The sequence below is a fragment of the Coregonus lavaretus genome (genome assembly GCF_964263955.1).
Source record: "Coregonus lavaretus genome assembly, contig: HAP1_SCAFFOLD_161, whole genome shotgun sequence".
NCBI classification, from domain to species: Eukaryota; Metazoa; Chordata; class Actinopteri; order Salmoniformes; family Salmonidae; genus Coregonus; species Coregonus lavaretus.
The window spans coordinates 255,339-275,387 of record NW_028161655.1 but is presented as its reverse complement, the minus strand read 5'-3'; the positions used below and the strand labels follow the sequence as shown (position 1 = coordinate 275,387).

The following is a 20,049-nucleotide window of genomic DNA, read 5'->3' as shown; positions in this document are numbered from 1 at the left end:
GGATCATTGTGTGGCAGGCAGCATCATTATGTTGATGTTGATTGTGGGGTAGATAAGCGCATTGATCTGGGTACAGCAGCAATAGTTATGTTAAGGCCTGTTCTACTGATGCTATCAGGACATGTAAATGAGGCCAGGGCATCTGGAAAACCACCTGAGGGTACGTGTGTGTGTGTGTGTGTGAGAAGTATGCAGGGGGTGGGAGGTAGAGCTCTGGAAAAGTACACACACGCCCCAGCCTCCCTCTGTCCTCTCAACACGAACACGTTTCATGTCAGCCCTCTCTGGTCTCAGAGTACACACACTGGACGAGTTTAGCTTATTTTCAGACCATTACATTACATTGGTTCTAAAGGGAAATCTCCACCCACCCGGGACACCGAGCGATGCAAAACGAACTCATCCACACACACACACACAGGACAGGATACAGGAAATATCCCATGAGGAGAAAGGAAACATCCCTTCCATTCAAGCTGTTTAGCTGCTCCACAGGGAGAACCATGATGGTCAGAACTCTGCTGTACCATTAAACATAGTAGGGCCCAGAGTTTCTGCTGGTCAGTTCACATGGAGGGGGTAGAAGTAGGGTCTAGCGCAGGGTTCTTCAATTCCGGTCCTGGAGGGCCGAAACACCTCTGTTTTTCATCCTCTCCTTCTAATCAGGGGCTAATTCAGACCTGGGACACCAGGTGAGTGCAATTAACTACCAGGTAGAAATGAAAAACAGAAGTGTTTCGGCCCTCCAGGACCGGAATTGAAGAACCCTGGTCTAGCGGCTAGGGTTTCATACCGTGTTGAACCAGAACTTGACGATGGGGGCGTGGTAGAAGGCGTAGAACTTCCTGGTTAGAGGAAGTCTTCGGGAGCGGACCTGTGTCTCCGCCTCATCCTTCACCTCCACGTTGTCATCCGCCTTCGCCTCCTTGAACACGTCCTGGAGAAGAATCATGTTTAATAACGCATGTTTAATAGACTGTATAGACATGTACGCATATGTATATGTATGTGTATATGTCCATGTATATACATGTAGACTGAAAAGACTACAGCACCAGAAATTAAGAAACCATCAATTAAGCGAGAACTGCAGTCCAACCCTCTCTCTCATATAACTACCCCTCATAGCTAAATTCCAGGACCATCATAGCTACCCCTCACAGCTAAATCCCCAGGACCATCATAGCTACCCCTCCGAGCTAAATCCCCAGGACCATCATAGCTACCCCTCAGAGCTAAATCCCAGGACCATCATAGCTACCCCTCACAGCTAAATCCCCAGGACCATCATAGCTACCCCTCACAGCTAAATCCCCAGGACCATCATAGCTACCCCTCATAGCTAAACCCCAGGACCATCATAGCTACCCCTCACAGCTAAATCCCCAGGACCATCATAGCTACCCCTCACAGCTAAATCCCCAGGACCATCATAGCTACCCCTCAGAGCTAAATCCCCAGGACCATCATAGCTACCCCTCACAGCTAAATCCCCAGGACCATCATAGCTACCCCTCATAGCTAAGCCCCAGGACCATCATAGCTACCCCTCATAGTTAAATACCAGGACCATCAGAATACCAGTAGCACCAGTGTACATGCCAGAACAGACACAGTAAGATAAGAAAATACAACATAAACTAAGATAACAGATGTGATGAACTCTGTCATATTGATTCTGACCATCTGTATGTTGTCGGTGGTGTTATGGAAGTTGTGTTCGCTATCCTCCATGGTCATTTGATGGGCGTCCTGACTCTGAGGGATGTGGGACATCTCTGCCTTTGTCTTGAACTCCAACAGGAGGATGGCAGGAGGCACCAGGATACTGAGGATCACCTAGAAATATATAGATTATTATATTCAGATTATATTTCGTTTTTATATGTATTTATTATATATTTTTATTTATGTTTACTCAGGAGGGACCAGGAAAATGAGAATGAGAAAAAAATGAGAAAAAAACATAATACATCTATAATAACCGTCTAAGCACAGAGCCCTGTAGAACACCATTATGTGTGTGTGTGTGTGTGTGTGTATACACTGCATTGCTGGGCAGTGTCACCTTGTACCAGGAGTTCTTCCTCATGTTGAGTTGTCCCATCCACATGTCTGACAGCAGCAGCTGGGTACAGGTGTGAGCCACGAAGGGTCGTAACCGTGACGACACTGCCAGCTTCAGACAGGTGCTGTTACTCCAGTTCTTCAGTTCGTAGGTCAGCAGCTTCATCGCCATGGTTTCATCCTGTCTGAACGACTGTTCCAGGAGGTCCACTGCTAGAGTGCCAAATTCACTATAAAATAATAATATCTACATTACTCCAGACATCATCATCATCATCACTGCAAACATGACACGCATAACAGGGTATCAAACTCATTAAAAACACCATCATAAACATCATCATCAGTCACTGCAACACAGCACCTCATTGTCAGCACCTCACTCACAATAATAGTCTGACACATTACATACTAATACTCAGTAATACTCATACTTCAAGTAGCCTTGAGTATTAGTGACTACGTTTTAGTGACTACTAGTAGTAATGCGTCATACTTGGAGTACTCAAAGTATTAGTATGTCATCTGTCACATATTATACTCTGAGAATTAGTGAGGATTGAAGTGTCATAGTTATTTGGTGTGTAATGTGTCATACATACTTTGAGTAGTCCTTGAGTTCCTCAGAGGTGTCGTCGACCACGTCACTCTTCTTGGCCTCATAGCCCATGGAGCGACAGAGTTTACAGGCCACCAGGGCCTTGGCCATGCTTTCCTCCCCATGCTTCCAGAAGAACAGAGACATCTTCTGCCTATTCATCAGGACGGCCCACATCAGCAGTTCGTTGAACGGGTACGGGAACCTGCGCGTCTCCGGGTCGTCGATGTCAACTATCTCCTCCTTGGCTTTTTTCTTGGACTGGTCTGTCGCCGACTCCAACTAAGAGGGAGAGGGGTGGGTGTCGAGAGGGGGAGTTTAATGTAATCTGATGGCTCAGTTCTGTGGCGTGGGTTTGTATGACTGATCGTGTGTATGTGTGTACCTTGGATTTGTATTGATTTGATTGATTGATTTAATTCATGCTCGCAGTCAACAAGAGTAATGCAGAATGCACAGTTACATTTAGACAATACTTCAAAAACACAAAATACTACATTAAATTAAAAAGGTCCTATCTTACAAGAAATTACAGTTTAAAAAGTCACATTTTGTTATTAAAAAGTCTGATTAGAAATGTTCAGCCTATTTGTCCTTGCGTTGATGCTGGACAGTTGGTTCTGGTTGCGGAGTACTCTGCCAGTAATCTCCCATTCTCTGTGGTAGGAGATCCTGTAGACGGTGGTCAGGTTGGTGCATGTCAACGACCAATCTTACTGCTGCTTGCTCTCTCCATGACTGTAGTGGTGGAAGGGTCAGTGGGATGTCTCGGTTTTTTGTTATTATCTTGCTTGCCCTTTTCTGTAACCTGTCCAGTGCATCTTGCTGCTTCTTTGTGCAGCCCACCAGCAACACACTGGCATACTCCAGGCATGGTCGGATTACAGTGGTGTAGATCTCCACAAGGTCATCAGTGGACAGGCCGTTCCTTGCCATCACACAAGTCACAGTCATGAAATAGAGACGCTTTGAAGCGTTTTTCATTGGTCAATGTGTTGGTCCCTACTCCCCACTGAGTTAGTTGTCCAAGTGGAAGCCATGGTATTTTGTGCTTGTTACAACTGGAACAGCCTGTCAACCCAGGATTAGTGGAGCTGGTTGGGGAGGATTTTTGGAATAGCAAATTCTTAGTTAAAAATACTATTTTTTTTACATTAAGAAGCATGTTGATACCTGCCACCCATTCCTTCAGTTACTTCACCTTCTCTTCCATTGAGGTGTAATTTTTAATGCTTGCTAGCCTTATAGCACGGTACAGCTCAAAGTCATCGGCGTAGCCAGTGTGTTCTCAAACGACTCTCCGTGTTGTGTGTGTGTGTGTACCTTGGGTTTGTATGGCTGTGCAGTCTTGATGAAGTGGTTGTGCCTGGTCTTTTCCTTCTTGTCGGCCTGGATACTGAACGACTCTTGGCTCTTCCTCAGGTGGGACCCAGGCCCCGCAGAGTGGCGACCTGACCTCTGGAGAGAGAGGAGGGAGTGAGGGAGGGAGCGAGACCGAGAGAAAGAGATAGAGAAAAGTTTACCTTCACCATTACTCTAAGTGAATCAATCAGTGAAACCGGAAGATCAAAATAACCTGTGTGAAAAATTAGTTTATCCCTTGACCCTGAAGCGACCTCACCTTTTAACCTGTAATCTTCAACCCTTAACACTAACCGTTAACCCTTACCCTGCTGTTGCCGTGGAGATTGTTGTAGATGATCCTGAAGCGTTTCCTGGTGTAGTTGCACCTGTAAGTCCCGCCCATCAGGAACTCTATCACCAGGCCAATGTCAATTAACGTCATCTTGTAGTTAGGGGGGAGATTACCCTGGAAAGAATCATAATAAGAGTCATAGTGAGCCATACTAATCTAATCAACAACACCATCATCATCAATTACTATTGTTCAATTTAATAAAAACTTTATTGACAATCAATGGTTGACAGGAAGTCAAAGGTGTACCTGTTTGACATCCCTTACAAGGTTGAAGAGCGTTGGATTGGTAGGGGACTGTTTCTGGAACAGAAAAGACACAGATAAAAACACGATGCCCAGCAGGACCATGGACAAACAGACCATTTAGAAATGATTTTGACAGAATACAAATCAAACGTTAGATTCGAGAGGTTGCACGTGTGATGAGAACAGTAATGGTACCAGCATAGAGCCCTGTGGAGCATCATTATGTGTATGTGTGTGAAATTGGTGAGCTGTGTATGTGTGTTACCGTGTTGTATAGCTCCTCCAGTCGTGTGATGGTAAGGAACCTGTGCATGCTGACTCCATTCTCAATCAGGAGCTTTACAAACTCCACACGGTCCATCACTAAGGCATCCAGCATGGCCTGCTCCAACGAACCCACCTGCGCCCGCACACACACACACACACACACACACACACACACACACACACCTCAACAAGGATCCAACATTGACTGCACTAACAAGTGACTGGACGTTTGTATATCCTGAATAAATATACCAGACCAGTTCAGATTAGTCCAAATAAACAGTCTACTTGCAGCCTTCCTGTAGCCTGTCCCTTGGGTCATATAGGACCACTGACTCTGGAGTGGCTAGCTTAGGAGATATTTGGGGTTTAAATTAAAGGTTTTCATTTAGGCTGATACTGGTGAACAGCACATTCATAATAGATGCAGTCTTGACAGACAGACAACTAGCCAGCCAGCCAGCCAGAGACAGAGACACGAGAGAGACAGCCAGCCAGCCAGCCAGCCAGCTAGCCAGCCACACAGACAGAGAGAGCCAGCCAGCCAGCCACACAGACAGACGTACCAGTAGCTGTTGTCCATAGACGAACACATGGTTCTTGGCGATGTCCACCCGGTCCCAGGCCAGAGTCAGAACCAGCTGGTCAAACGCAGACTCATTGGTGCCTGGAGGAGTAGAACACGAATCAAATGTTATTGGTCACAACAATGCAAAGTTAAAAAGTAAGACAAATATTTGCTAAATAAAAAAGGAAATAGTAACACAATAAAAACAATAATGAGGCTATATAGAAGGAGTACCAGTACCGAGTCAATGTGCTGGGTACGAGGTAGTTGAGGTAATTGATGTAATACAGTATGTACATGTGGGTAAGGGTAAAAGTGACTAGGCAATCAGGATATATAATAAACAGAGTAGCAGCAGCGTAAGCACACACACATGCACAGCATACAAACAACACACACGCAAAACACAAACATTACCATTAATGCAGTGTTTCCTGTTGACTTAGCAGCAGGATTAAGATAACAGGGCTAGGGGGAGGACGGACTACAGAAACAACCATACAGAATAATACAGATTCAATACCATACTAATCACTCCGGTTTACACAGGACCATATCCTAACATCCAACACTAATCGTCCATATAAATCCATGCATGAAGTCAGAGTTACACACCAATTTGAAGTTAGGATTCTACTGCATGAAAGCTAGACAATCCCCAAGTTGCTCTCTGTGCCCTCAGTGGGCTCCTGATACATTCTTTCATATGATTTGGGAGTGCCCAGGCGCTTTACATTTCTCAAGTTGTGTTTCATCCTGTCTTTCTGACATAATGGGTAGAAATGTACCATGTTCCCCATCTATTTTATTGTTAAATGAAGACACTACTTTAGACCTATTTGGCTGGCTTGACAGCAGACCAAAGAATGATAGTATCACGTTGGCAGGCTCCTCATTCTTTAAGCAGACAGCAGTGGCTGCTATCATTCATGGACATTAAAAACATGGAAATATATGTAGGACTCATGCATGGGGCGAGAAAAATAAACATATTTGCTCTTTCATCAAATGTATGACTCTGTAAAAAGACTGCTATTGTGAACCACTAATCTAACTTTGGGTTGGGGAAGTCCTGTGGATGGGAAGGGAACTTGTTTGGCCTTGTCACTTGATTCTCTGTCTATGTGTACCTGTTTAGTGTACCTTATTAAAAAAAAATATATATAGTGCATACTAATACACAGTCAAATACAACTACCATGGAGAGAGAATTTCCTACAGGATTTAAAGTTCAAGTTGTATTTTCAGGATGTAAGTCCTGATGTGGGAGGAGGTACATTTCCATATTTACAAACATGTCTCTGTAACCTTACGGTTCATCTGATATGTTTATGGAGGAAATCTTAAAGTAACTGTCCAGTGAAAATCTCACTTTTAATGGCTCATAATCTGTTAACGCAAACCCAAACAATGTTGTTGACTTGTCCTATACTCATATTTGTGGCCAAAGCATAAATTACAGGAAAAAAACACTTCAAAAACCCCACCTCAAAGTTGTATCTCAAACAGACCGTTTCAAAAATGCTTGCCATTTCCTCAGAGGAGACGTCTCATATTTCCTCATAGAGGAGACGTCTCATATTTCCTCATAGAGGAGACTTCTCATTATCACGAGGTGGCTGATTGGCTGATCAGCCATTTACACCCACACCATTCTGTTGTTGCAGTAAGCCCACACCATTCTGTTGTTGCAGTAAGCCCACACCATTCTGTTGTTGCAGTAAGCCCACACCATTCTGTTGTTGCAGTAAGCCCACACCATTCTGTTGTTGCAGTAAGCCCACACCATTCTGTTGTTGCAGTAAGCCCACACCATTCTGTTGTTGCAGTAAGCCCACACCATTCTGTTGTTGCAGTAAGCCCACACCATTCAAACACAGACAAGCTGCTTTTTAACATACATACTTAATTACCATTTTTGGAAGTAAAACTATTTCACTCATGTTGTAATTCATTATAGGTCATATTTCATAGAAATCTGGAAACACTGGACAGCTATTTTAAAGGTATTTCTATATGCTTGTGTATGTATCATTTAGGGTCTAATGAGCTATTGGAGGCCTCCTATTGAGGATGTGTTACTGGTTGACCAGGACTAATACTGGTTTGACAGGCTTGTATTTTCCTGCTGGCTAGGGATCTATTATGTTCAGTCAGAATGTCCTGAACTCTAGACTGACTGGACTGGTTCCTCTACATTTTAGTCATTTAGCAGACGCTCTTATCCAGAGTGACTTACAGTTAGTTAGTGCATACATTTTCATACTGGCCCCACGTGGGAAACGAACCCACAACGCTGGCGTTGCAAGCGCCATGCTCTACCAACTGAGCTACTGGGGACCTATACTACGGGATCAAAGACGATCTACATAGCTGGTAGAAACGCTGGGCAGGGCGGACCAGGAACACATTCCTACCTTTGTCTGATCTACTTATTTCATTTTTTATTTATTTATTTCACCTTTATTTAACCAGGTAAGCCAGTTGAGAACAAGTTCTCATTTACAACTGCGACCTGTCCAAGATAAAGCAAAGCAGTGCGATAAAAACAACACCACAGAGTTACATATGGGGTAAACACAACGTACAGTCAATAACACAATAGAAAGTCTATATACAGTGTGTGCAAATGTAGCAAGTTATGGAGGTAAGGCAATAAATAGGCTATAGTGCAAAATAATTACAATTTAGTATTAACACTGGAATGATAGATGTGCAGAAGATGGTGTGCAAATAGAGATACTGGGGTCCAAATGAGCAAAATAAATAACAATATGGGGATGAGGTGGTTGGGTGGGCTAATTACAGATGGGCTGTGAACAGGTGCAGTGATCGGTAAGCTGCTCTGACAACTGATGCTTAAAGTTAGTGAGGGAGATAAGAGTCTCCAGCTTCAGAGATTTTTGCAGTTCCAGTCATTGGCAGCAGAGAACTGGAAGGAATGGCGGCCAAAGGAGGTGTTGGCTTTGGGGATGACCAGTGAGATATACCTGCTGGTGCGCAGACTACAGGTGGGTGTTGCTATGGTGACCAATGAGCTAAGATAAGGCGGGGATTTGCCTAGCAGTGATTTATAGATGACCTGGAGCCAGTGGGTTTGGCGACGAATATGTAGTGAGGGCCAGCCAACGAGAGCGTACAGGTCACAATGGTGGGTAGTATATGGGGCTTTGGTGACAAAGCGGATGGCACTGTGATAGACTACATCCAATTTGCTGAGTAGAGTGTTGGAGGGTATTTTTTAAATGACATCGCCGAAGTCAAGGATCGGTAGGATAATCAGGGCATGTTTGGCAGCATTAGTGAAGGAGGCTTTGTTGCGAAATAGGATGCCGATTCTAGATTTAACTTTGGATTGGAGATGCTCAATGTGAGTCTGGAAGGAGAGTTTACGGTCTAACCAGACACCAAGGTATTTGTAGTTGTCCACATATTCTAAGTCAGACCCGCCGAGAGTAGTGATTCTAGTCGGGCGGGCGGGTGCAAGCAGCGTTCGATTGAAGAGCATGCATTTAGTTTTACTAGCATTTAAGAGAAGTTGGAGGCTACAGAAGGAGTGCTGTATGGCATTGAAGCTCGTTTGGAGGTTTGTTAACACAGTGTCCAATGAAGGGCCAGATGTATACAAAATGGTGTCGTGTGCGTAGAGGTGGATCTGAGAGTCACCAGCAGCAAGAGCGACATCATTGATATACAAAGAGAATAGAGTCGGCCCGAGAATTGAACCCTGTGGCACCCCCATAGAGACTGCCAGAGGTCCAGACAACAGGCACTCCGATTTGACACATTGAACTCTATCTGAGAAGTAGTTGGTGAACCAGGTGAGGCAGTCATTTGAGAAACCAAGGCTATTTAGTCTACCAATAAGAATGCGGTGATTGACGGAGTCGAAAGCCTTGGCAAGGTCAATGAAGAGGGCTGCACAGTACTGTCTTTTATCGATCGCGGTTATAATATCGTTTAGGACCTTGAGCGTGGCTGAGGTGCACCCAAGACCAGCTCAGAAACCAGATTGCATGGCGGAGAAGGTACGGTGGGATTCGAAATGGTCGGTGATCTGTTTGTTAACTTGGGTGAAGGAGAAGCAGGGGGGGCATGGGCAAGTTGCAGTGGAGGGTGCAGAGCTGGTGATCGGGGTAGGAGTAGCCAGGTGGAAAGCAGCCAGCCGTAGCAAAATGCTTGTTGAAATTTTCGATTATCGTATATTTATTGGTAGTATAATATAATATGCTATTTAGCAGACGCTTTTATCCAAAGCGACTTACAGTCATGTGTGCATACATTTTTACGTATGGGTGGTCCCGGGGATCGAACCCACTACCCTGGCATTACAAGCGCCATGCTCTACCAATCGAGCTACAGAGGACAGTGTTTCCTAGCCTCAGTGCAGTGGGCAGCTGGGAGGAGGTGCTCTTATTCTCCATGGACTTTACAGTGTCCCAAAACGTTTTGGAGTTAGTGCTACAGGATGCAAATTTCTGTTTGAAAAAGCTAGCCTTTGCTTTCCTAACTGATTGTGTATATTGGTTCCTGACTTCCCTGAAAAGTTGCATATCGCGGGGGCTGTTCAATGCTAATGCAGTACACCACAGGATGTTTTTGTGCTGGTCAAGGGCAGTCAAGTCTGGGGTGAACCAGGGGCTATATCTGTTCTTAGTTCTGAATTTTTTGAATGGGGCATGCTTATTTAAGATGGAGAGGAAAGCACTTTGAAAGAACAACCAGGCATCCTCTACTGACGGAATGAGGTCAATATCCATCCAGGATACCCGGGCCAGGTCAATTAGAAAGGCCTGCTCGTTTAAGTGTTTTAGGGAGCGTTTGACAGTGATGAGGGGTGGTCGTTTGACCGCGGACCCGTTACGGACGCAGGCAATAAGGCAGTGATCGCTGAGATCCTGGTTTTAGAGGGTAAATTAGTCAGGATGATATCTATGAGGGTGCCCATGTTAACGGATTTAGGATTGTACCTGGTAGGTTCCTTGATCATTTGTATGAGATTGAGGGCATCTAGTTTAGTTTGTAGGACGGCCGGGGTGTTAAGCATATCCCAGTTTAGGTCACCAAGCAATACGAACTCTGAGGATAGATGGGGGGCAATCAATTCACATATGGTGTCCAGGGCACAGCTGGGGGCTGAGGGGGGTCTGTAGCAAGCGGCAACAGTGAGAGACTTATTTCTGGAAAGGTGGATTTTTAGAAGTAGAAGCTCAAACTGTTTGGACACAGACCTGGATAGTATGATAGAGCTGTGCAGGCTATCTCTACAGTAGATTGCAACTCCACCCCCTTTGGCAGTTCTATCTAGATGGAAGACCACTAACAGATAGGCAAACATGCACACACAACTACTGACTACACCAGGACAGACTCATTCATGTTTTAGCAAAACAGGTGAGTACCTATCCTTTCAGAGCTCTCTCTTGCCCTCTGTCTTAGAGCCAGAATGGATAGAATAGAACGGAGAAAAGTGAGAAGAGGAAAGCTTTATGTGTTGTGAGAATGGGGCCTCAGAGTACCTAGCAATAAGCCCCTCCGAGACCCACAGGGAAACCCCAAAAGAGATCAAGAGAGAGAGCGAGAGAGAGCGCAGGACCAGAGAGAGAGAGAGAGAAGGACGAGAAAGGGGACGAGAGAGAGAGAGAGAGAGAGAGAGAGCATGACGAGAGAGAGATTTAGACAGGGAGGGAAGAGAGTGATGACTTCTCAAAACATCTCTATAGTATCAGTTTCAAAATGAAAACATACAAATGAAAACTTTTGCTACACAACCCACTGTCTCGCCCTTCTCTTTTTGTTATTATTATGGTCTTTTCATTTGCCTTCTCCCTTTCTCTAGGAGGTCAGAGGTCAGAGAGGAGTCATGGGCACAGATCTTCTGTCAGTCAAACAGCAGGACACTGCGATGGAGTTACCCATTACACACACGCTTCAAACACACACACGCTTCGCACACACACCTTTCAGTAATGCCCTCAGTATGGCCACATCGATATCCTGGTGGTCCTCAGAGCCAATATGAAACACAGTGATCTGTCATTCAGAGGGAAGACAGAAAGAGAGAGAAAACAGGCAGTCATTCATCGTAAGTAATGCATTACATTCTGGTATTTAGGAAAAATGATAAGCGTTATTCTTTTAATCCGTATCTTTATATTGATCATGATCAGACTATGAACAGAGGACACAGTATGCATTGTAGGATTCAGCATTCTCTTAAAATTAATTAAGTATTTGTATTTATTAAGGATCCCCATTAGCCGTTGCCAAGGCAGCAGCTACTCTTCCTGGGGTCCAGCAACATTAAGACAGTTATATGCCATTTGAAATATTACATTACATTTCATAACACTTCACCCAATACATTTAGTGTGCTCCCTCAGGCCACTACTCCACTATCACATATTTACAATACAACATCCATGTGTACGTGTGTGTAGAGTGGGTCTTATCATGTGTCTGTGCGTGTGTCTCTTCACAGTCTCCGCTGTTCCATAAGGTGTATTTTTATTAGTTTTTTTAATCTGATTCTACTGCTTGCATCAGTTACCTGATGTGGAATAGAGTTCCATGTATTAACTGTGAGTTAACTGTGTGTTTACCAGTTCTTTGCTCTTCATACATTCCACAAGGGTCTGGAAGAGGTGGATCGCATCGCTGTGGCTGAAGTTGAACGTCTTTTTGATCGTAGCGATGATTTCCGTATCCACACCATCAGGTAGACCCCTGAAGGGTTAAAGGAAGTTATGTTACCATCCATCCTCTAAGTAACGGTCCTAGCACAGAACCTTGTGGAAGCCCATTATATGTGGGTCAATGGGTTGGAGGAATGTGTGTGTCTCACCCCCCTTCCTCAGTCTGTTTGTGGACGTAGGCCAGTATGTCAGCAGCGCGGCCAGTCCCCTCACAGACCACCACAGGGACAGGGGGAGTCTCCTGAAGGTACTCCAACACCGTCAGAATTACGTTGGGACCCCCTTCAAATATCAACGCTACCACAGGAACACCCTGACCAATTCCTGGGAGGGAGGGAGGGAGAGATTGAGAGAGACAGAGAGATACAGAGAGATCGAGACAGAGAGAGACAGAGACAGAGAGAGAGAGAGAGTCAGAAGATCACTAAATATGCTGTAGAAGAACATTGGAAACGTCTCAAATATCAACATTGTATGTTCATCTACTGTAGATCCTGTATTCTATCGGTCTCTGTTTGTGATGACAACAGGAAAGCAGTAAATGGTTAATTGAGAGAGACATGTCACAGGTCTTAAACCACCATTATAAGAGGGTGTTTCAGCAGGTCATCGGACTGCCACACCATAATAACAGAGGCTTTCTACACTGGGTGTACATACTGTATGGGTGTCTGCCTAGGATATTATAATAATAGGGTATCTAAGGTTACTGTGATAATAGCCGGTCTCTGGTAAACTACTTCTGTCACACACTGGCACTTAGAACCACCACACAGAGACAGAACAGGCCAGGGGAGATACAGCAACTACGGTAGGAGACACTTACTGATATACATTTTTTGCTCATCTTTATCAAGGGTGCCAATCATTTTGGACCGGATCGTAATTCTTAGACATTGCCTTCAGGTGTCAAAGTACTCTCAACACACAGCCACAGAAGATGCCTGTGGCGAAAATAATAATAATAAAACGTTACGTTTAGATCCTGGATGCTAATTGGTTGATAGTCGTTAGTTATTTACAATAATCCACGGGTAATGCCTGTTAACAGTGCTATTTGAATTATCACCGTGCATTCACTGTCCCACAGCCCAGCCAGGCAATTCCAAAACGTTATCTCTACTGGACAAAGCATCTAGACATTATTTCCCCCATGTTTCTAGCCTAGCATTTGGTTTGTAACAGTGGGGGTTTGTCTAAACCTTGCAGTCTGCCTCTCCGATCTCTGCAACAATGTTGGAATGCAACCTTCAGCGTGCAAAATGAGAATGAACGTGTTCGGACGAAACAGACAGCTTCTCTGAGCCAGGCGAATTCATGCAGGCCTAGTCCTGGCCGTTCTTCCACCCTAGGCGAGAAAAACTAGAATAGTGTAGCCTACAGTGACGGGCCGCAATGCAATTTTATGACTGCCCATCCGTGTCCTACCGTTTGCATTGGCTTTATTAGCCTAGACCTGATTCCCGACCAAGGCTTAAGACTCATCATTTTGTCTATTTAAGATCTGCATGAGAGATACACAAGTTCATCAGGAGTTATGAGCCTATTTTCAGTGAGAATCAATGTGTTTACACAGCGGTTATGAGCCTATTTTCAGTGAGAATCAATGTGTTTACACAGCGGTTATGAGCCTATTTTCAGTGAGAATCAATGTGTTTACACAGCGGTTATGAGCCTATTTTCAGTGAGAATCAATGTGTTTACACAGCGGTTATGAGCCTATTTTCAGTGAGAATCAATGTGTTTACACAGCGGTTATGAGCCTATTTTCAGTGAGAATCAATGTGTTTACACAGCGGTTATGAGCCTATTTTCAGTGAGAATCAATGTGTTTACACAGCGGTTATGAGCCTATTTTCAGTGAGAATCAATGTGTTTACACAGCGGTTATGAGCCTATTTTCAGTGAGAATCAATGTGTTTACACAGCGGTTATGAGCCTATTTTCAGTGAGAATCAATGTGTTTACACAGCGGTTATGAGCCTATTTTCAGTGAGAATCAATGTGTTTACACAGCGGTAAATGCAGACGTGTTTTCTTCTTCGCTATGATCAGCTCGTAAAAAATTGACAAATAGGCCTACAATTGAAATCATTGATTCATGACAATTTAGCCCACGGCGTGAAACTCCCGCAGCAGACGGGAGTAGCCTAATTTAATTCCATATTGTCCATTTTATTTTGACCTGTCCTGGTTTTAGGATATGGAAGTGCATTTTTATTTAATAGGGGTATGTGGTCGGAGACACGTGCCAAAAGTGTCTGTCTCATAACATTGTCATAAATATGGTCTCCAGTCTGTAGGCTACAGAAAAACCACATAGGTTACTAGTCTCCTATAGACTACATTATTTATGATAGGTGACTTGAGTGTTGGTGAAGCAACGCAGCGCTGCTGATCTTCAACAGCACTCTGGAGAGGCATGCTGGGCATGGACAAGATAAATATTTTGCGCCCCTGGCTTTGCCAAAGTGGGCACTGCTTATCATGGGTTGGCATCAGCACTCACCTAAATAGCCCATATGCCATTGGGCGAGATACGTTTAGCTCAGAAAATGCCGCCGTTGTCAGCCACCTAATCCTGCCTAATGGGCGGGGCGGGCCCTGTTCATGCATCAGCATTATTATTATGGAAATATCCAAAGAAATGGCAATAAACAAAGGTGAAAAACAGAAATTGAGCTAGTTTGCTGTCATTCCAGCTGCTTGATGGGATTGTGTTAGCTTTAGTTGCTTAGCTAGCAAAGGAAAAATAGCTAGCCGGCATAGTAACCCTTAGCAATTAGAACTGGCGACCAGTCCGCTTGGCTAGCTAATGTGCCAATAAAACAAACAACCAGTGCTTTTGGCAAGCAACCTCAGAAATAGAACTCACAACTGGGGTTTGACCAGACTATATTGTTGGGTGGAAGGATGAAATCAAATGAATTTACTGTTAAAATGAAAACATGTTGTTAATCTTTTTTAAAAATATGTTAGTAATCGTTTTATAAAAGCAATAAGGCACTCAAACCTGTGGATTATCATGAATAACACACTCCAACCTGTGGATTATCATGAATAACACACTCAAGTATTGTTTACCGGCACTCCGCTTCCCGTTGTGCGTAAGAACAGACCAAAATGGTGTGTTATTCACGATAATCCACGATTCTCATGCCTTATTGCTAAAGTATCCTCTGCAGGTCAATGTATTTATTGTGTGTGTGTGTGTGTGTGTGTGTGTGTGTGTGTGTGTGTGTGTGTGTGTGTGTGTGTGTGTGTGTGTGTGTGTCGCTTACGTGCGTGTATCCTCTGCAGTTTGATGTGTTTTTCCAGCTGGCGGCGTAGTTCGACCTCTGCTCCATACTTCCCCACGGTCCCATCATCCACCAGCAGGAAGTGGGAGTGGAGGTTGTTCAACACGTTTAGCTTGGACAGGGGGTTCAGCAATGTCTGGTAGGGGGCTACAACCTGGGACACACACACACACTATTCTGACTGGACAGCAGATATTTTTGACCACTTGAAAAATAAATACTGGGTATGTAAGTATTGTGATGTGCTTGTTTGTGTGTGGGGTTTTTGGGTTTTACTATCCTTGTGGGGACCAGAAGTCCTCACAAGGATAGTCAAACAAGGAAAACGACATTTCGCCGATCCCCACAAGGAAAAAGGCTATTTTAGGGTTAGGAGTTAGGTTTAGGGGTTAAGGTTAGTGAAAATAGGATTTTAAATCAATTGTTTGGTCCCCACAAGGATAGTAAAACAAACTTGTGTGTTCCTTACGTCTCTCCCGATGAGGTCATTGCGGTTCTCAATGACGCCCCAGGGAGCGACTCCAATTGTACAGATCTTCCTTGACGATCTAGAACAGTGTTCCTTCAGTGCATCACCCACATGTTTGGCAACACCTGGAGGTCAGGGGTTCAAATACAACCAATCAACAACAAGCAATGTATCCAAACAGACTAGTTACAAGTGTAGTTGTCTGGATAGCCAGTTTGCTGCAGTGGAGTGTCACTATCAGGACCAGTCAGAGTAAACACCAGCCTGGTTAATTAACCCACTACAGTAAGTAATCAGTTAAACACTGTCATTAAGTAATGAGTCAAACATGATCATTAGGTCTCCATAATGAGTTAAACACAGTCTTTAGGTCCCAGTAGTACTCTGCTAAGACAGAACACCCGACTTGTGTGCCTTTTGCTTAATAAGAACAATAACTGTAATAGCAGTGTGTGTGTGTGTGTGTCAGTGTGTGAGAGAGTTTGCGCAAATCTGTGTGCACGTGTGTGCTAGCGTATGTGCGTTTTTCTATGCAAATGTGTATGTGTGTCACCTGTGTTAACCCCTCCCGTCAGTATCCACGCCCCAGTGGTGACAGCAGCTTTGATCAGGCCCTTCCCCACCACCTGTTTGATACGGGGGTGCAGGTCAAAGTTCTGGATGCCTCCGTGGACAGAGATGAGGATCTTAGGAAGCTCCATCTGCCACTCATTCAGCATCAGCCTCAGGATGCTCTCTGGCCTGCTGTCATGGGACAGACGCACATACTGGGGACAGGAGAGGAGAGGAGAGGAGAGGAGAGGAGAGGAGAGGAGAGGAGAGGAGAGGAGAGGAGAGGAGAGGAGAGGAGAGGAGAGGAGAGGAGAGGAGAGGAGAGGAGAGGAGAGGAGAGGAGAGGAGAGGAGAGGAGAGGAGAGGAGAGGAGAGAGCGGAGCCGAAAGGAGAAATTGGATGGTTAGAACTTCTCATGTACAAACAAAATGTTGTAGTCCTTTCAAAAGACGCCCAGCTTTAATTTTAAGTTTGAACCCTGAGCGCAACATTATTATTAATGATGTTGCAATGTCAATTCTTGGGTCTTTGAGGGCCGATTTCCCGAACCTACATGGACATGCTTGATACAGATTCTCCATTAAATGTGTTAATCTGGGCCATGGAAAGCGGAATGTACAGTACAGTAAAGGATATCCTCAGTCTCACAGCCACCCAACCCCTTCACTTGCTCCAAGGCATAATAAACCTGTAGTTTTAAGAGGGGGATTTCCTCGTATTATAGTCACTGCTGTTTCTAAAATATTAGATTAAATGGCGTTATGTGATTATATTCACCTCCTTCATGTAGAATAACCACAACAATAAACACTTAGTTTAGTCTGAAAAGGATGTAGGTCCCCTGTAGCTCAGTTGGTAGAGCATGGCGCTTGCAACGCCACGGTTGTGGGTTCGTTTCCCACAGGGGGCCATTATGAAAATGTATGCACGCACTCACTAACTGTAAGTCGCTCTGGATAAGAGCGTCTGCTAAATTACTAAAATGTAAAAAAGAAAATGTAAAATGTAGTTGACTCATCAGAAACATTACCTATGTTTATACAAAGGCCTAAGTAAGTAAGTTAGTCTGAGGTAAAAGTGTTTTCCTAGGTGGTATAGTTGTCTACGTCCCAAATGGCACCCTTTTACCTACATAGTGCACTACTTTTGACCAGAGCCCAATAGGCTATGGTCAAAAGTAGGGCACTATATAGGGAATAGGATGCCATTTGGGATGAAGCCACTGGCTATCGAGGAAGGCTAGACAGGCTAGGCTGCTCAGCTCAGGGCACTGAAGAGTTTCCAGAATGCTAAGCCAGGCCAGGTCAAAGGATGTCTTATACTGTATACATTTGGGGTGATGGCCATAGACACAATGTGACTTAGACACTGTTTTGGATTGTTGGGTTAAGCGCTTAGGGAGTGTCAGTCTCTGTGAGTGTGTGTGTGTGTGTGTGTGTGTGTGTGCGCTTGAGTGTGTAAGCTTCTCTCCACCCTACCTTGGCTCTGTAAGAGTGCGACCCTCCCTGGAAGTTAACGATGCCGTAAGCGTCTGTAGGGCTCTCCTCTGTGTGTTTGTCCACAGCCCACTCCTCCAACTCCGGCTGCACCCCACCCTCTGCCCCCCCACCCAAGTTCACGTCCGAGTACTTCATGGCCAGGCTGGCTGTAAACCCAGCATGCTGCCGGACCAGCCGACCACAGCAGCATCTAGAGGAAGGGGGGTGGGGGGGGACAGAGAGCTAAATATTATTTTACACACACACACGTCATAGCCCCATAGGAATCATCAGCTTTCCCCCTCTACACTTCCATAAAGAGAGATATACACAGAGCAGTCTAGGTCCTGCTCTCCCATCTACCCTCTCTCAGTCACCTCAGAGGGATGATGTGTTCCTCATGACACACAAAGCCTGGAAGGTAATGGTTCCTTGACAGGACCGGGGTGTAGTACAGTACTATATACAGTGGAGTACTATATACAGTGGAGTACTATATACAGTACTATACAGTGGAGTACTATATACAGTACTATACAGTGAAGTATTATATACAGTACTATACATTGGGGGCACTATGGACTGAGCTCATGTCTGTCTGGGAGATCCGAATAGGGCCAAAGACTCACCTCACCAACTGCTGGCAGATCTGACATCCTGGAAGGCATCTGAAACAACAAACACATCTTCACATTAGAGTATGAAGTAAAATATAAGTATTATACATACATTATATACATAAGTACTTGATACACTACATGAACAAAAGTATGTGGACACCTGCTCGTCGAACATCTCATTCCAAAATCATGAGCATTAATATGCCGATATAACAGCCTCCACTCTTCTGGGAAGGCTTTCCACTAGATGTTGGAACATTGCTGCGCGGACTTGCTTCCATTCAGCCACAAGAGCATTAGTGAGGTCGGGCATTGATGTTGAGCGATTAGGCCTGGCTCGCAGTCTGCGTTTCAATTCATCCCAAAAGGTGTTTGATGGGGTTGAGATCAGGGCTCGGTGCAGGCCAGTCAAGTTCTTCCACACCGATCTCGACAAACCATTTTTGTATGGACCTCGCTTTGTGCCACAAAGTTGGAAGCACAGAATCGTCTAGAATGTCATTGTATGTTGTAGCATTAAGATTTCCCTTCACTGGAACTAAGGAGCCTACCCGAACCATGAAAAACAGCCCCAGACCATTTTTCTTCCTCCACCAAACTTTACAGTTGGCACTATGCATTGGGGCAGGTAGCGTTCTCCTGGCATACGCCAAACCCAGCTTTGTCTGTGGGACTGCTAGATGGTGAAGCGTGATTCATCACTCCAGAGAACGCGTTTCCACTGCTCCAGAGTCCAATGGCGGCGAGCTTTACACCACTCCTGCCGACGCTTGGCATTGCGCATGGTGATCTTAGGCTTGTGTGCGGCTGCTCGGCCATGGAAACCAATTTCATTAAGTTCCCGACGAACAGTTCTTGTGCTGACGTTGCTTCCAGAGGCAGTTTGGAACTCGGTAGTGAGTGTTGCAACTGAGAACAGATGATTTTTACGTGGTACGCACTTCAGCACTCGGTGGTCCTGTTCTGTGAGCTTGTGTGGCCTACACACTTCGCGGCTGAGCCGTTGTTGCTCCTAGATGTTTCCACTTCACAATAACAGCACATACAGTTGACTGGGGCAGCTCTAGCAGAGCAAAAATTTGATGAACTGACTTGTTGGAAAGGTGGCATCCTATGATGGTGCCATGTTGAAAGTCACTGAGCTCTTCAATAAGGCCATTCTACTGACAGTGTTTGTCTATGGAGATTGCATGGCTGTGTGCTCGATTTTATACATCCGTCAGCAACGGGTGTGGCTGAAATAGCTGAATCCACTAATTTGAAGGGTTGTCCACATACTTTTGTATATATAGTGCAGCTGTAACCTGGCCTTATAAAATAAGAGAGATGAACTCAGACAACCGTTTGTATCTAGTCCCGTTTGAAGACACATTCATCATGTACCCGTTGTTAGCCCATCTCTGGGTTGTACTTCAACAGGAAGCAGCAGTGTTGTTAGTATGATCAATAAGTAAACCAGCTAGCATTGATTGAGTACCACTCACACCGATA

The 20,049-nt window shown here is 44.7% G+C and overlaps 1 protein-coding gene across 1 annotated transcript in view; it reads right to left on the bottom strand.

The window, feature by feature from the left end:
* The window catches only part of LOC311120284 (transient receptor potential cation channel subfamily M member 7-like), a 71,657-nt gene that overhangs the window by 32,980 nt on the left and 18,628 nt on the right, over positions 1 to 20,049 (bottom strand). The window contains exons 3-19 of the mRNA XM_084194913.1: positions 18,568 to 18,606; positions 17,939 to 18,149; positions 16,462 to 16,675; positions 15,909 to 16,033; positions 15,422 to 15,593; positions 12,290 to 12,464; positions 12,048 to 12,171; positions 11,406 to 11,478; positions 5,444 to 5,544; positions 4,876 to 5,010; positions 4,611 to 4,664; positions 4,335 to 4,475; positions 3,989 to 4,123; positions 2,670 to 2,947; positions 2,069 to 2,297; positions 1,684 to 1,839; positions 794 to 937 (exon numbers count right to left, since the gene is read on the bottom strand). Coding sequence (XP_084051039.1) covers positions 794 to 937; positions 1,684 to 1,839; positions 2,069 to 2,297; positions 2,670 to 2,947; positions 3,989 to 4,123; positions 4,335 to 4,475; positions 4,611 to 4,664; positions 4,876 to 5,010; positions 5,444 to 5,544; positions 11,406 to 11,478; positions 12,048 to 12,171; positions 12,290 to 12,464; positions 15,422 to 15,593; positions 15,909 to 16,033; positions 16,462 to 16,675; positions 17,939 to 18,149; positions 18,568 to 18,606 — 2,506 coding nt within the window. The remainder of the gene's footprint in view (positions 1 to 793; positions 938 to 1,683; positions 1,840 to 2,068; positions 2,298 to 2,669; positions 2,948 to 3,988; positions 4,124 to 4,334; positions 4,476 to 4,610; positions 4,665 to 4,875; positions 5,011 to 5,443; positions 5,545 to 11,405; positions 11,479 to 12,047; positions 12,172 to 12,289; positions 12,465 to 15,421; positions 15,594 to 15,908; positions 16,034 to 16,461; positions 16,676 to 17,938; positions 18,150 to 18,567; positions 18,607 to 20,049) is intronic.